This window comes from Somniosus microcephalus, chromosome 16 (assembly GCF_052327205.1).
Source record: "Somniosus microcephalus isolate GS21.2 chromosome 16, FLI_Smic_1.0, whole genome shotgun sequence".
Lineage (NCBI taxonomy): Eukaryota > Metazoa > Chordata > Chondrichthyes > Squaliformes > Somniosidae > Somniosus > Somniosus microcephalus.
The window spans coordinates 52581099-52596254 of NC_141002.1; the positions used below are offsets into that span (position 1 = coordinate 52581099).

Sequence of the window (15156 nt, forward strand, 5' to 3'; positions counted from 1 at the left end):
AACATCGTTGGGTACATTCAGTACTAATTTTAAACAGTCCTCAGGTTGTGACATGTTGTTACATATTTGGCACCAAGGTATGGTCTGTCTCCTTCTCCCAGGACTAATCTTAATTTTGACAGATCATCCAATTCTTTGAAACCTGGGGTTGTTTGGCTGAGCTTGTCAAATAATATGTTTCTTGTTGTGTTGAATTTTTCACATTTTAGGAGGAAATGCATCTCTGTCTCAACCTCGCCAGCCAGACATTGATCACATATTCTATTCTCTCTAGGCTGCCAGGATTTCTTGTATCTTCCTTTTTCAATTGCCAGTTGGTGGTCGCTTAGTCTGTACCTGGTGAGGGTCTGTCTCTGTTTTGTGTCTCTGATGGTCGAGAGATAGTCTGCCAGTTTATATTCTCTTTTTAGGGCCCGGTAACATTCTAATCTGCTTTGGCTTTTGGTTACATTGTTCCAATGTTCCAGGTAGGTTTCTTTGCATTGTTTAATGATTTGGTTCACTCGGATTGGTGTTTGGACGGCAGTGTTGGTCTGGGACTGGTCAGGGTCCGGCTGAGTAGGAGTACTTAGTTTCAGTAGCAGCTGACTCAGGGGACTTTTTTCTGGGTTTAGCTCTTGGGTCCTGGGCCTACTGCTGGTTTCAGTCCATTTTCCCATATGCGATCGCAGAATTCCAGAAGGACAAGTAGAGATTCTATAGCACAGTCATAACCACCGAGGCTGTCATTTGAGGCTTTGATTTGGGCCGTTTCAGTGCTGTGGCAGGGATGGAAATCTGAATGGAGAGATTCCAACATGGAGTTGCTAGAAAGATGGGTAATGATGGCCACGCGGCCACTGCGGCAGTTTGGACGAACGAGAAGGGGGGAAGATTAGAAGATCAAGCAGGAAATGAGAGAAAATCTAGGTGAGGTTGAAGCAGGGTTGAAGAGGTAGGTGTTCAAGGAGGCTTTTGAAGGTGGGAAGAGATATAGCAAGGCAGAAAAAAGGTTTATTAGAAACTCACACATATGGTTTATTAGAAACTGAAGCATTACATACCACTGGCAAGATTTGGAATGCAAAGATTGCAGATCTGTCTACACTAACAGTATGATACACTGTAGTACAGATTGCCTGTAAAAGTCTATGTAATAATTTGTTAAATACCTACTTGGCTGGGCTCTGGAGTGTGTGTGAGAGTAGCTGTGTAGGTGTGACTACATTATATGAAAGTGTCTGTTTGTGTGTGAGAGAGGGAGTGAGGGAGAGCAGCTAGTTGACTGAGTGACAGCACACATACGTATTGCAGCCTGCTGATGTGTACCAGATGTTTTTGAGAGTCAAGGCAAGTTTACAGAGAGCCACTGCAGTCGATGCACATAAGGAGCTTCTAAGAGACTTTCAGACTCACCAGAGCTGTGCAGTATATTCTTATATACATTACCACCAAGAAGGCACTTCGATTCAAGTTCATACGCTAATTGATCCCTTGGGAAAATGCAGGGGAAAACTCTGATTCTGCTGATATTTTCCACCAATGTTTGTGCAACTGCACTTCCCAGGAGGAATAAAGGTAAGAGCAGTGGGGGTATAATAAAAAAAACTTGATTTGAATAAGAAAAAGAAAGGGTAAAAGTTCTTTAAAGGTCATGTGATTATACTGCGGGAGGCCTATTTGTCTTGGGGAGCTAAGGATATTGTGGGTGGAATTTGTCTTGGGCGATAGCAGAAAACGGGCAAGAGCGAATTGGCAACCCATTTCACATTCTGCCCAACATTTGTCAACAACTATCAGGCAGAATGTGATACATGCGGCCGATGCACTATCGCCCGTTTTGCCACCCAAGACAAATTTCACTCCTATTGTATCTGGTTACCTGTGTTTGTGTGTGTGCTGGTGTGTGTGTTTATTCACATGTAATTATCTGTGTGTGTGTGCATGCATGCTGGTGCGTGCGTGCTGGTGTGTATATATGTTTATATACACCAGCACACACGCACCAGCATGCATGCACACACACACAGATAATGTGTGTTTATGCTGATGTGTGTTTATGCTGATGTGTGTTTGTGCTGGTGTGTGTGTGTGTGCATATGTCCATGTGTCCATATCTGCTTGTGTGTGTCAACTGTGGCTCAGTGGGTAGTACACTCGCCTGTGAGTCAGAAGGTTATGGGTTCAAGTCTCACTCCAGGGGCTTGAGCCCATAAATCTAAGCTGACACTCTGAGAGAATGCTGCACTGTCGGAGGTGCCGTCTTTTGGAGGAGACGCTAAACCGAGGCCCCATCTGTTCTCTCAGGTGGATGGAAAAGATCCCATGGCACTATTTCGAAAAAGAGCAGGGGAGTTATTCCCGGTGTCCTGGCCAATATTTATCGCTCAATCAACATAACAAAAAAAGCAGATTATCTGGTCATGATCACATTGTTGTTTGTGGGAGCTTGCTGTGTGCAAATTGGCTGCTGTGTTTCCCACATTACAACAGTGACTACACTCCAAAAGTACTTCATTGGCTATAAAGCGCTTTGAGATGTCCGGTGGTCATGAAAGGTGCTATATAAATATAAGTCTTTCTTTTGCATGTGTCCATATCTGCTTGTGTGTGTTAAATGTGTGTCTGCATGTGTCCATAGCTGCTTGTGTGTGTTAAATGTGTATCTACATGTGTCCATAGCTGCTTGTGTGTGTTAAATGTGTATCTACATGTGTCCATAGCTGCTTGTGTGTGTTAAATGTGTATCTACATGTGTCCATAGCTGCTTGTGTGTGTTAAATGTGTATCTACATGTGTCCATAGCTGCTTGTGTGTGTTAAATGTGTATCTACATGTGTCCATAGCTGCTTGTGTGTGTTAAATGTGTATCTACATGTGTCTATAGCTGCTTGTGTGTGTTAAATGTGTATCTACATGTGTCCATAGCTGCTTGTGTGTGTTAAATGTGTATCTACATGTGTCCATAGCTGCTTGTGTGTGTTAAATGTGTGTTTGCGTGTGTCCATAGCTGCTTGTGTGTGTTAAATGTGTGTTTGCGTGTGTCCATAGCTGCTTGTGTGTGTTAAATGTGTGTTTGCGTGTGTCCATAGCTGCTTGTGTGTGTTAAATGTGTGTTTGCGTGTGTCCATAGCTGCTTGTGTGTGTTAAATGTGTATCTACATGTGTCCATAGCTGCTTGTGTGTGTTAAATGTGTGTTTGCGTGTGTCCATAGCTGCTTGTGTGTGTTAAATGTGTGTTTGCGTGTGTCCATATCTGTGGGGTAGATCTTGGCTTTGTGCGATAGTGTAAAACAGGTGATAGCAAGTTGGCAGCCCGTTTTACATCTCTTCTGATTTATATTTCCGTTGAAGGAAGAATAGAATGTTTTAGGAGAAACTGATCTATCAAATCTTTGAGCAGACTTCAATTCCAGGTCACGGGATATGCTACTTAAGTGGTAGTTTGCTCATTGTATCATACAGGGACTATCATAGAGTTAACAATGTGCTAGGAGAATGTTTCAAAAGCAAGCTTTAATTATAATTCTGAGGTCATCCTTGCATGTGAAAATAAGGCAGTGACACATCACTATCCATATGATTATTAAATATTTTCTGCGCAATTGTAGGACAAAAATATCACATAAGTAAACCATTATTAGATTTTAAAAGGGAATATCAATCTCCTTAAGATTGCTTTCAAAGCACAACAGTCACTGCTCCTGTTGTGAAGAGGTTCATTAGCTTTCCTCTTGGCTCTAAAGATAACAGCAGGATCGCTGTCTGTGAGAGCAGCTTTGTTGTGGAATACATGCATTAACAGAGAAGTGTGCAGACAATATGTGGTGGGTATTTGCACACAGATGCCCTTTCTTTATTTTTCTTGGTGACCGACTGTGTTTTCAGCCGAAGATGTTGGGCATGTGACAGTGAGTCACTGGTATGAGAAGCCTGGGATTGCAGACTTGGATCGTGGCACTACTGGACTGAAACAGCTGTGCGAAGAAGCTTGTGCAAGCTCCGTGCCTCAGCAGAGGATCACTTGCACACATGCGTTTTGCGATCATTATAAAAAGGTTTCTGCTGATTATTAGCTGGTTAAGGCCAAATGTTGGGGCCTACCTTTAATTTTCATTGTAACCCTTCATTTAAACTATCATTTAGTGTTTTGAATGGATTTTAACTGCTGCCCGCCTGCAAGTAAAAAGTTTCTTCTGGGAACAGATACTGTTGCGTAATCCTGGACCAAGAATTTTTGAGAAAAACAACTGGTGAATTGTCTGCCAGCTGGGTGTCTATGTCATTGTGTGGAGAGCCCATTAACGTCTCCACCCCTCCAAACTTTGCAGGGCCAATTTTAGCTCCCGAGGGGAAGCTGACAGGAGCGGACAGTAATCACTTGCAGGAATGTGAGTCAGAGGCCCAACAGATTTTACCTGGCAGTCTTCCTTTGAATCCTGTCAGTCAGCTGCTCAGCTGGTACCAGTGGAAAGCGGCAGCTGGCTGGTGGGGAAGGCCGAAAATTGGGCAGCCCAGAGGCCGCTCGCTAGCATCGGAAGTAGGGTGCAGGGTCTTGAAGTTGGGGAGGAAGCCTGGGGCAGCAGAGGTCCTTGTGGGGCTCGGAGGAGCACTTCTACTCCCCCAGGCCCCACTAAGGGAACAAAAGAACATAAGAAATAAAAGCAGGAACAGGCCATTCGGGCCCTCAAGCCTGCTCCGCCATTCAATAAGATCATGGCTGATCTGATCTTGGCCTCAACTCCACTTTTCTGCCTGTTCCCCATAACCCGTGACTCCCCCATAGCTCAAAAATCTGTCTATCTCAGCCTTGAATATATTCAATGACTCAGATCTCTGGGGTAGAGAATTCCAAAGATTCACGACCGTCAGAGAAGAAATTCCTCCTCATCTCCGTCTTAAATGAGTGACACCTTATTCTGAAACTATGCCCCCTAGTTCTAGATTCCCCCACGAGGGGAAATATCCTCTCAGCATCTACCCTGTCAAACCCCCTCAGAATCTTATATGTTTCAATAAGATCCCCTCTCATTCTTCTAAACTCCAATGAGTATTGGCCCAACCTGCTCAACCTTTCCTCATAAGACAACCCCTTCATCCCAGGAATCAACCTAGTGAACCTTCTCTGAAGTGCCTCCAATGCAAGTATATCCCTCCTTAAATAAGGAGACCAAAACTGTACGCGGTACTCTAGGTGTGGTCTCACCAATGTCCAGTACAGTTGTAGCAAGACTTCCCTACTTTTATACTCCATCCCCCGTGCAATAAAGGCCAACATTCTATTTGCTTTCCGAATTACTTGCTGTACCTGCATGCTAACTCTTTGGCCTAGAAATTCGGTGGGGTTAGCGCCCAATTAGAGGCGTTAGAGGGCCTTGCGCCGGAATTATAGCCGCGATCGAAATTGCGTTGGGCCCTACCATCGGCGTTAGCTGGTAGCGCTGCGCCGGCACCGATGACGTCATCGGTGTGCGCAGCGTCCCGGTTGCCGTGGTAACGCGGCCGGACGCCCAAATTCAGTTGCGGCCACCTCGCCTGTGGCAGCCGCAACCAACGATTGTTCAACGGGATGTTGCAGCACGTAGCGCCGGCGCATTAAGGTGGAGCGGCGGCCGGCCGCTTTCCCGGCGGCCGCCTGCCCGCACCTCCCTCCCCGGACTCCTCCACCACCCCCCCGCGGCACTGATGTGTGTGGCCCGCGAGCCCGGCACTTCTCCGAGGTGCCGGGCTCATTTGTCGGGTGAATCGACCGGTCAGCGGTCGGCTGCAGGCAGCTCCTCCTTAACAGAAGGAGGAGGCCTGCAGTACCCCAGCCTGCCGCACTGCATCGGGTGCCGCAGCGGGGGATTAGCGCCGCAAACCTGCATTCAGCGCCCATAGCGAGGCGCTGAAACCCTCCATTAGCGCCCGCAGCCGTCTGGGCGCGGGGCAGCTGAATTTTTGGCGGGCGCAGCGGCAATTATCGCGGGCGCAAAATTTCGGGCGCAAAAGCCCTGGCGGAGGCAAACCTAATTTCTAGGCCTTTGTGTTTTGTGTATGAGGACACCCAGATGCCTCTGTACCGCAGCATTCTGTAGTCTCTCTCCATTTAAATAATATTTTGTTTTTCTATTCTTCCTACCAAAGTGGATAACCTCACATTTTCCCACATTATACTCCATCTGCCAAATGTTTGCCCTCTCACTTAACCTATCTATATCCCTTTGCAGACTCTTTGGGCTGGATTTTGTCAATGGAGATGTGCTGGAGGCGGGACTTCTGGTTTCCGGGTTTCAGTCCCACCCCCAGCGACGTCTGACCAATCCACGCTATTTTCCCTTGATTGACCTTGTTAAGCCCGCCCTACCGGTCAATTAAGGAAAAGCCGGTGACAGATGACGTCGGCGTATGACGTTTCGTCTGTCGAAAAATTTTTGACAGATGAATTGTCAGCATTTGACAGCTTTGAGAAGCTATCAAACACTGACAATCTCTGTTCTAAGGTGAGCCCTTACACAAAGGCTCACCAAGACCTATCTCCTCAGCAGAAAGCAGATGGCTGCTGCATCTGAGAATGCAGCAGCCATCCTGTCATCTCTGCCAATGAGATGAGGCACCTCCAGATCCTCAAAGGTTGAAGCCTGCAGAAGGAAGCAAAGGTAAGGAAACTTTTTCCAACACCTTACACTCACCTCACATGCTTACCTGTCTACACTTGCACCCATCACTCACCTCTACAGCTGACATTTCAACCCCTCTCACCCCCGCAGGCCCACTGCTCACTTTGCTGACCCTGGCAAGGTTCACAGCTGTCGGGAAGCCCGCAATTGCAGGCGTAAAATGGGGAAAAGTCTCAAAACTGGCTGTTAACTAGTTAATTGGCTCTAATCCCCTTCCTGCCTCGAGGAGATGGGTCCCTGCGTGACTCGGGTACCCACCTCCCGGGAAGATGGCACGGCGGAGGGTTCGGAGCGGGGTCAGTACCCGCTCCCAGTTTCTGCCATTTTCACAGCAGTCCCACCTCCATACCCACCTCCCCAGGGCTGGGAAAATTCCCCCCTTTGTGTCCTCCTCACAACTTGCTTTCCCACCTATCTTTGTATCATCAGCAAATTTGATTAGAGTACACTTGGTCCCTTCATCCAAGTCAGTAATATAGATTGTAAATAGTTGAGGTCCCAGCACTGATCCCTGTGGCACCCCACTAATTACAGTTTGCCAATCTGAAAATGACCCATTTATCCCGACTCTCTGTTTTCTGTTAGTTAGCCCCAACACCATGAGCTCTTATCTTGTGCATTAACCTTTTATATGCACCTTATCGAATGCCTTTTGGAAATCCAAATACACTACATCTACTAGTTCCCCTTTATCCACCCTGCTCATTACATCCTCAAAGAACGCTAATAAATTTGTCAAAAATGATTTCGCTTTCATAAAACCATGTTGATCCTGCTTGACTGTATTATGATTTTCTAAATGTCCTGCTACTACTTCCTTAATAATGGATTCCAGCATTTTCCCAATGACAGATGTTCGGCTAACTGGCTTATAGTTTCCTACTTTCTGTCTCCCTCCTTTCTTGAATATGGATGTTACATTTGCGGTTTTCCAATCCGCTGGGACCTTTCCAGAGTCTAGGGAATTTTGGAAGATTACAACCAATGCATCCACTATCTCTGCAGCCACTTCTTTTAAGACCCTAGGATGCAGACAATCAGGACCAGGGAACTTGTCAACCTTTAGTCCCATTAGTTTGCCAAGTACTTTTTCTCTAGTGATTGTTTTAAGTTCCTCCCTCCCTTTTGCCCCTTGATTTAAAAAAAAATTGTAATGGGATGTGGGCGTCGCTGGCAAGGCCAGCATTTATTGTCCATCCCGAATTGCCCTCGAGAAGGTGGTGGTGAGCCGCCTTCTTGAACCGCTGCAGCCCGTGTGGTGAGGGTACGTCCACAGTGCTCTTAGGTAGGGAGTTCCAGGATTTTGACCCAGCGACGATGAAGGATCGGCGATATATTTCCAAGTCAGGGTGGTGTGTGACTTGGAGGGGAACTTGGAGGTGGTGGTGTTCCCATGCACCTGCTGCCCTTGTCCTTCTAGGTGAAAGAGGTTACGGGTTTGGGAAGTGCTGCCAAAGAAGCCTTGGCGAGTTGCTGCAGTGCATCTTGTAGATGGTACACACTGCAGCCATGGTACGGCGGTGGTGGAGGGAGTGAATGTTTAAGGTGGTGGATGGGGTGTCAATCAAGCGGGCTGCTTTGTCCTGGATGGTGTTATTCTTCTTGAGTGTTGTTGGAGCTGCACTCATCCAGGCAAGTGGAGAGTATTTCATCACACTCCTGACTTGTGCCTTGTAGATGGTGGAAAGGCTTTGGGGAGTTAAGAGGTGAGACACCCACCACAGAATAACTAGCCTCTGACCTGCTCTTGTTGCCACAGTATTGATGTGGCTGGTCCAGTTAAGTTTCTGGTCAATGGTAACCCCCAGGATGTTGATGGTGGGGATTCGGCGATGGTAATGCCGTTGAATGTCAAGGGGCGGTGGTTAGACACTCGCTTGTTGGAGATAGTCATTGCCTGGCACTTCTGTGGCACGAATGTTACCTGTCACTTATCAGCCCAAGCCTGAACTTCATCCAGGTTTTGTTGCATGCGGGCATGGACTGCTTCATTATCTGAGGAGTTGCGAATGGCACTGAACACTGTGCAGTCATCAGCAAACATCTCCATTTCTGACCTTATGTTGGAGGGAAGGTCATTGACGAAGCAGCTGAAGATGGTTGGGCCTAGGACACTGCCCTGAGGAACTCCTGCAGTGATGTCCTGGGGCTGAGATGATTGACCTTCAACCACCACAACCATCTTCCTTTGTGCTAGGTATGACTCCAGCCAGTTGAGAGTTTTCCCCCAATTACCATTGACTTCAGTTTTACTAGGGCTCCTTGACGCCACACTTGGTCAAATGCCTTGATGTCAAGGGCAGCCACTCTCACCTCACTTCTGGAATTCAGCTCCTTTGTCCATGTTTGGACTAAGACTGTAATGAAGTCAGGAGCTGAGTGGTCTTGGTGGAACCCAAACTGGGCATCAGTGAGCAGGTTATTGGTGAGTAAGTGCCACCTGATAGCACTGTTGATGACACCTTCCATCAGTTTGTTGATGATTGAGTAGACCGATGGGGTGGTAATTGGCCAGATTGGATTTGTCCTGCTTTTTGTGGACAGGGCATACCTGGGCAATTTTCCACATTGTCGGATAGATGCCAGTGTTGTAGCTGTACTGGAATAGCTTGGCTAGAGGCATGGCTAGTTCTGGAGCACAAGTCTTCAGCACAATAGCTAGGATGTTGTCGGAACCCATAGCCTTTGCTGTGTTCAGTGCGCTCAGCCATTTCTTGATATCACGTGGAGTGAATCGAATTGGCTGAAGACTGGCTTCTGTGATGGTGGGGACCTTAGGATGAGGCCGATATGGATCATCCACTCAACACTTCTGGCTGAAGATGGTTGTAAACGCTTCAGCCTTGACTTTTGCACTCACGTGCTAGGCTCCACCATCATTGAGGATGGGGATATTCATGGCGCCTCCTCCTCCCATTAGTTGTTTAATTGAGATGGTTTTAGTGTCTTCTACCGTGAAGACAGATACAAAATATTTATTCAAATTCTTTGCCATTTCCTTTTTTCCTATTATTAATTCCCCAGTCTCATCCTCTAAGGGACCAATGTTTACTTTAGCTACTCTCTTCCTTTTTATATACTTGTAGAAACTCTTAGTGTCTGTTTTTATATTTTTTGCTAGCTGTCAATCTATTTTCTCCTTCTTTATTATTTTTTTCCTCATCCTTTGCAAGTTTCTAAAAAATTCTCAATCTTCTGGCCTACCACTAATCTTTGCAACATTGTATGCCTTTTCTTTCAATTTGATACCCTCCTTAACTTCCTTAGTAAGCCACGGATGGTTCATCCTTCTCATAGATTCTTTCTTTCTCAGTGGAATATATCTTTGCTGAGAGTTATGAAATATCTCCTTAAAAGTCTGCCACTGCTTATCTACCATCTTACCTTTTAATCTATTTTCCCAGTCCTTTTTAGCCAACTCTGTCTTCATACCCATGTAATTGCCTTTATTTAAGTTTAAGACAATAATTTCAGACCCAAGTTTCTCACCCTCAAACTGAATGTGAAATTCTATCATGTTATGATCAGTCTTCCCTAGAGGATCCTTTACTATGAGATCATTAATTAATCCTGTCTCATTACACATTACCAGATCTAAAATAGCCTGTTCCCTGGTTGGTTCCACAATGTATTGTTCTAAGAAACTGTCCTGAATACACTCTAAGAACTCATCCTCAAGGCTAACTTTGCCAATTTGATTTGTCCAATCTATATGAAGATTAAAATCGCCCACAATTATTGCAGTACCTTTCTTACAAGCCCCCATTATTTCTTGATTTATACTCTGTCCCTCAGTATAGCTACTGTTAGGGGGCCTATAGACTACTCCCACCAGTGACTTCTTTCCCTTATTATTTCTTATCTCCACCCAAACTGATTCTACATTTTGATCTTCTGAGCCAAGATCATTTCTCACTACTGTACTGATCTCATCCGTTATTAACGGAGCTACCCCACCTCCTTTTCCTTTTTGCCTATCCTTCTGAAATGTCAAATACCCCTGAATATTCAGTTCCCAGCCTTGGTCACCTTGCAGCCACGTTTCTGTAATGGCTATCAGATCATATCCATTTATTTCTATTTGTGCCGTCAATTCATCTATCTTGTTACGAATGCTGCGTGCATTCAGATAAAAAGCCTTTAATTTTGTCTTTTTACCATTTTTCCCCACTCTGACCCTATTTGCTGGTGCACTCTTATGCTTGTACCCACTGTCCCTTCCTGTCACACTCTGGTTATCATTACCCCTATCGCTGCCCTGCACTATTGCCTTGTCTTTTCTCTTTAACTTTCTAAGTGTCCCCTCACCTGAACCCTCACCCCCACTATTTTTTTTTTTAACGGGGATCGCTGGTTTCCTGACAGGTTTACCTGGGGAGGAAGGCTGCAGTGGGCACCCTGCTCAGGAGAGGGTTAAAATTCCATCCGAGTCCATGTATATCACGGGATCCTGATGTTCATTTATTAATGAGGCTTCTGGCCTCATGCACCTCCTAAACCAGCAGCGTTAAAATTGCAGATCGGCGCAAATGGAGCGGAAAATGGAACCACTCCCTTATACTTGCTCTCCTGCTCCATTCCCACTGACCCAGGAGAGTTAAAATCACCCCGGTATCATTTTCACCCTATTCTCAACAGTCTGGCCTGTGAACCTATTTTTTGTGGTTTGTGCAGCCTGCTCAGCCATCCAATACAGTAACAATACCCACTGTGTTCCATCCAGTGTAAGAAGCCTCTGGATAAGGTTCCATTGGAGACCTGAGGGCCGTATGATGTAAGGTCCTTTGATGCTGTGCCTCTCATTCCAAGCCACGTATAGTAGAGGCTTCCAGCACAAAGAGCTCTTGTATTTCACAAGACATAGTGCTGCAGTGTGCTATATGTGGCACGAGCCCGATTATTTGACACATTAACAAATTTGTAGCAGCTCATCAATGGGCCTGAATTTGCAGTCGGTGGATTCCTGCGGGCAGATGCCTCAGAATGCCAAATAAATCTATGCACCTCCCCGATGGTCCTGGATCCACGGAGACTCTCGCTCCTGGGCCTCTACGCGTAGACATGTGTAGAGGCCCAAGTATCCCAGGAACGCAGGCGGTTCACAAGCGCCCCTGGGAGCACGTGGACCAGCCCAACCAATGAAAGAAGGGGGATCCCTATTCATGCTTAGGAGGATTCTGTACGTACGGAATCCCCATAATCATGAATGGGGATCACACAAAAAAACACATTTACATACCAAATAAATTAAAAAATTACATATTTAAAATTAATTAAAACACCATTTAATTAAACATTTAAAACAAAAATTAAATTTTTTGAAAAATAAATGTAAATGCTTTAAATGGGCTAAAAATAACCTTCACTTATTTTACAGGTGTTTTAATGTTTAAATAATTGAAAAAAGATTATTTTTATATTCATTTAATCTTATACACTGGTAAAAGCAGGCCTTATGTCTACTTTTACCAGGTGTAAGAATTTCACGGGCATTCACTGGGCAGCAGTTGGGCAAATAGCCCCACTCTCTGCCTGCGGATGTCCATTTTCCGGGTTTTAGCGTACGCGCTTCGCGGGCGAAAACCCGGAACTTGCAGGGCCCTTATGTACGCACCACGCATGCACCTGTCAGCACCGGAAAATACGGGCCAATGTCTTTGACCTGTTGTTTTATTCATGTGTAAACAAGCTGGCACTGAGGCACGCACAATCCATATAGCACGAAACAGCAGCAAATCGCTCGTTTTGCCTTGTGTGCACTGTACATATACAGAAGCTGACACTGAGATACACACAAAGATAAGTGCAGATGAGGGAGGCATTTGGCTGATCTACTTCACCCTTCCATGGAAACATACAGTCCTCCCATCACATCATCTAACTGTCTCTTGAATAAATCCAGATTGTATACCCTAATACCCTATCCAAAAGTGCACTGCGGGTATTAATCACATTTTGTGCGAAGAAGTGCTTCCTGACATTCGTCTTTTATCACTTTGTACCTATGTCCCCTTGCACTACACTTACTTGAAATACTGGCCCAGAATTTTCTGGGAACTTGCGCCATTGCAATGGCACATCTATGACACAGGGTCAGTTTCACGGCACAAAAGAAAAAGGAAATCACTTTTGCCCCATTACGTCTAAACAATGAAAAGTTAATTATAATGGCCCAGAATCAGCTGTCAAAATAACAGTGAGATTGTGGCGCTCGCCATTATATATGTGTAAATGGTACAGCAACATCAGGTGAGGAGCAGATGCGTGGTTAAATGCGAATATCCAAAAGTTGCTGTTCAAGTTGTGCCGCTCCGCTGTTAGCTTTGCGAAAATGGGATTTTGCTGTCTGCCTCACCATTAAAATCAATGGCGCTTCCATATCTCATGAATGGAAGCTACTTTTATCACTGCTGCCATATAATGCTGCTGGTGGCCTGGCAGCGTCATGATTCATAGCTCTCAATCGGTTTCTTTAACCGTATTTCCAATGCTCGCATGAATTATTTATCATCAGTTTTAGCAACAGCAGTTGGACAGGAGCATTGCAACTGGCTCAGCTTGTGCTCAAAGAAACAATTAAAAACAATGGCCCAGAATTTGCGGTCCTGGTGATGGCAAACTGACAGCGTTCGCTGTCATTTCGCCTTTGAAACTGACGGCAACTTCAGGATTTAGCGCATGCACAGCCTAATGCGGAATTTATCCATTTGAATAAAAATGTACTTTTTTAAGAAACTTACTTCAGATTTGCCTTTTCCCCATGTGAGAGCCCCAATCTTTGTTTTGCTCTCTCGACATTTTTAAAAGGTAGAATTTGAAGCGCTTACCCACTTCCTTGTTCGCGGTTTGTGAGAATCCTGCATTTTGATTGGCTGCTTAAACAGCTTGTTGACGTCACAGCAGCTCGCACTAGGGGAGTCCCACTATACTCCGTTGATTTGAGTTACATGTGAGAAAACCCGAACTTCTCGACACAGAGATCGCGAGATCTTTGTGCGAAGCTTGCTTCGGAGCCAGCAGTAAACGCCTTTGCTTCACCGCTGACTGCAAATTCCGGGCCAATGTTTGCTTTAACTATTACTTGATCTTGCACACTTTGGGAGCAGAACATGCTTCTTTCGTATCATCAAACAAGCGTCCTCTGAAGTTTGACCATCATCTGCCTCTTCTGAGCTGTACTTTATTCACCCTGGAGCCGTATAAGTCACTGGGAAGATTAAAATGTTGTTTTCGTTTCTGTAAAATCTCCTTAAACATTACAAAATCCTGAGCCTACAGACACAGTTAGCAGTTTCACAGTCTTAAGAAAGGGTGATTTTCAAAACTAGGGACCGATCTAAAGTTCATGGTTTCCAACCAATCAAACCAAATGATGGAAAGGCTATAGATAATTATTTGTTTTACTACTATATTAGCTTAATATGTATATACTTTTGAAGAGAATTTATTGGCTGTTTGAATTTCTAATAACGTGTAACTATAGTGTAAGGAAATTTGTTTTATTACATTGGAATGGATACCAGTCAACATTCTGAGGAATATAGGAACAGGAGTAGGCCATTCAGCTCCTCAGTTACCCCATTCAATCAGATCAACTCCATTTATCCGCCTTTGATCCACATCCCTTGATACCCTTACCTTAGCTTAACTTTGAATGTCTTGTAAATGAAGAAAAGCACAACAGCAATCTTACCATGAAATCTGAAGCTGGAATTTGGTGCTGCAGAGAAATATCTCAGCTTGTAATCTCATTTGAATAGCTATCATTATTTGTCAAGACCTTTGCTTAAAAATGCTCAACACATAATTATGTTTTAGTTGTCTGTGCGATAATCATTACATATTTTCCAGTTAAATTAAAGAGCTAGGTTTGAGTTTTATGTAGACATAACATTGATAACATTATCAAGAACATGGCTTGTGGTTCACAGCTGGGCGGAGAGGTAAAATATTTAATGCAGATGCATTACAGTAAGGAATAATTAGAACCATTTTATATCAGTATATGAAAGTTCAACAACCCTTCTTCTCTGTTTTATGTTGGATACTTTGTTATTTGGTTGGGAAGACTTGTATTTTGACTGGTAATTAAAGGAATCATTCATCAAATGCTTGGAAACTGAGCTGTAAAGTTTGTCTTTGTGGCGCCTGAACTCAAACAATAATAATGTTCCTCATTTGTAAATTTTAATGAGTTCATCTGAAAGTGTTTGGGACAAATCTCGGAGATATGTTAACACTATTTTGAAGTGGATGAATAATGCAAGATTATTCAAGTGATCAAAATCAGAATTGATGCAGCAAACATTGGCCATTAGCTGTGCCATTTATGATTCATCGCTATACTTGCTGTGGCGTATTCTTACAAAAGCAGTAAATTTTGGAGTAAGTTTCCAACGATGAGATCGGCACGTAGAATGGCGAATTTTACGATGTGCACCGTCAATCTCATCATTGCAGGAAATTCAGGGCCAGTGCTTCAGATTTTGGATCAACCTTTTCCATTCCACTTGGTGTT

The 15156-nt window shown here is 44.5% G+C and overlaps 1 protein-coding gene across 2 annotated transcripts in view; it reads left to right on the forward strand.

Annotated features, from left to right (window-relative positions):
- The first annotated feature begins 1260 nt into the window (after positions 1-1260).
- fam180a (family with sequence similarity 180 member A) overlaps positions 1261-15156 on the forward strand; it is a 131473-nt gene continuing 117577 nt past the window's right edge. Inside the window, exon 1 of one of the 2 annotated variants that reach the window (XM_086009034.1) lies at positions 1261-1557. In XM_086009034.1, coding sequence (XP_085865160.1) covers positions 1482-1557 — 76 coding nt within the window. In that variant the 5' untranslated portion in view covers positions 1261-1481. The remainder of the gene's footprint in view (positions 1558-15156) is intronic. The other variant, XM_086009035.1, reaches the window with a different exon arrangement.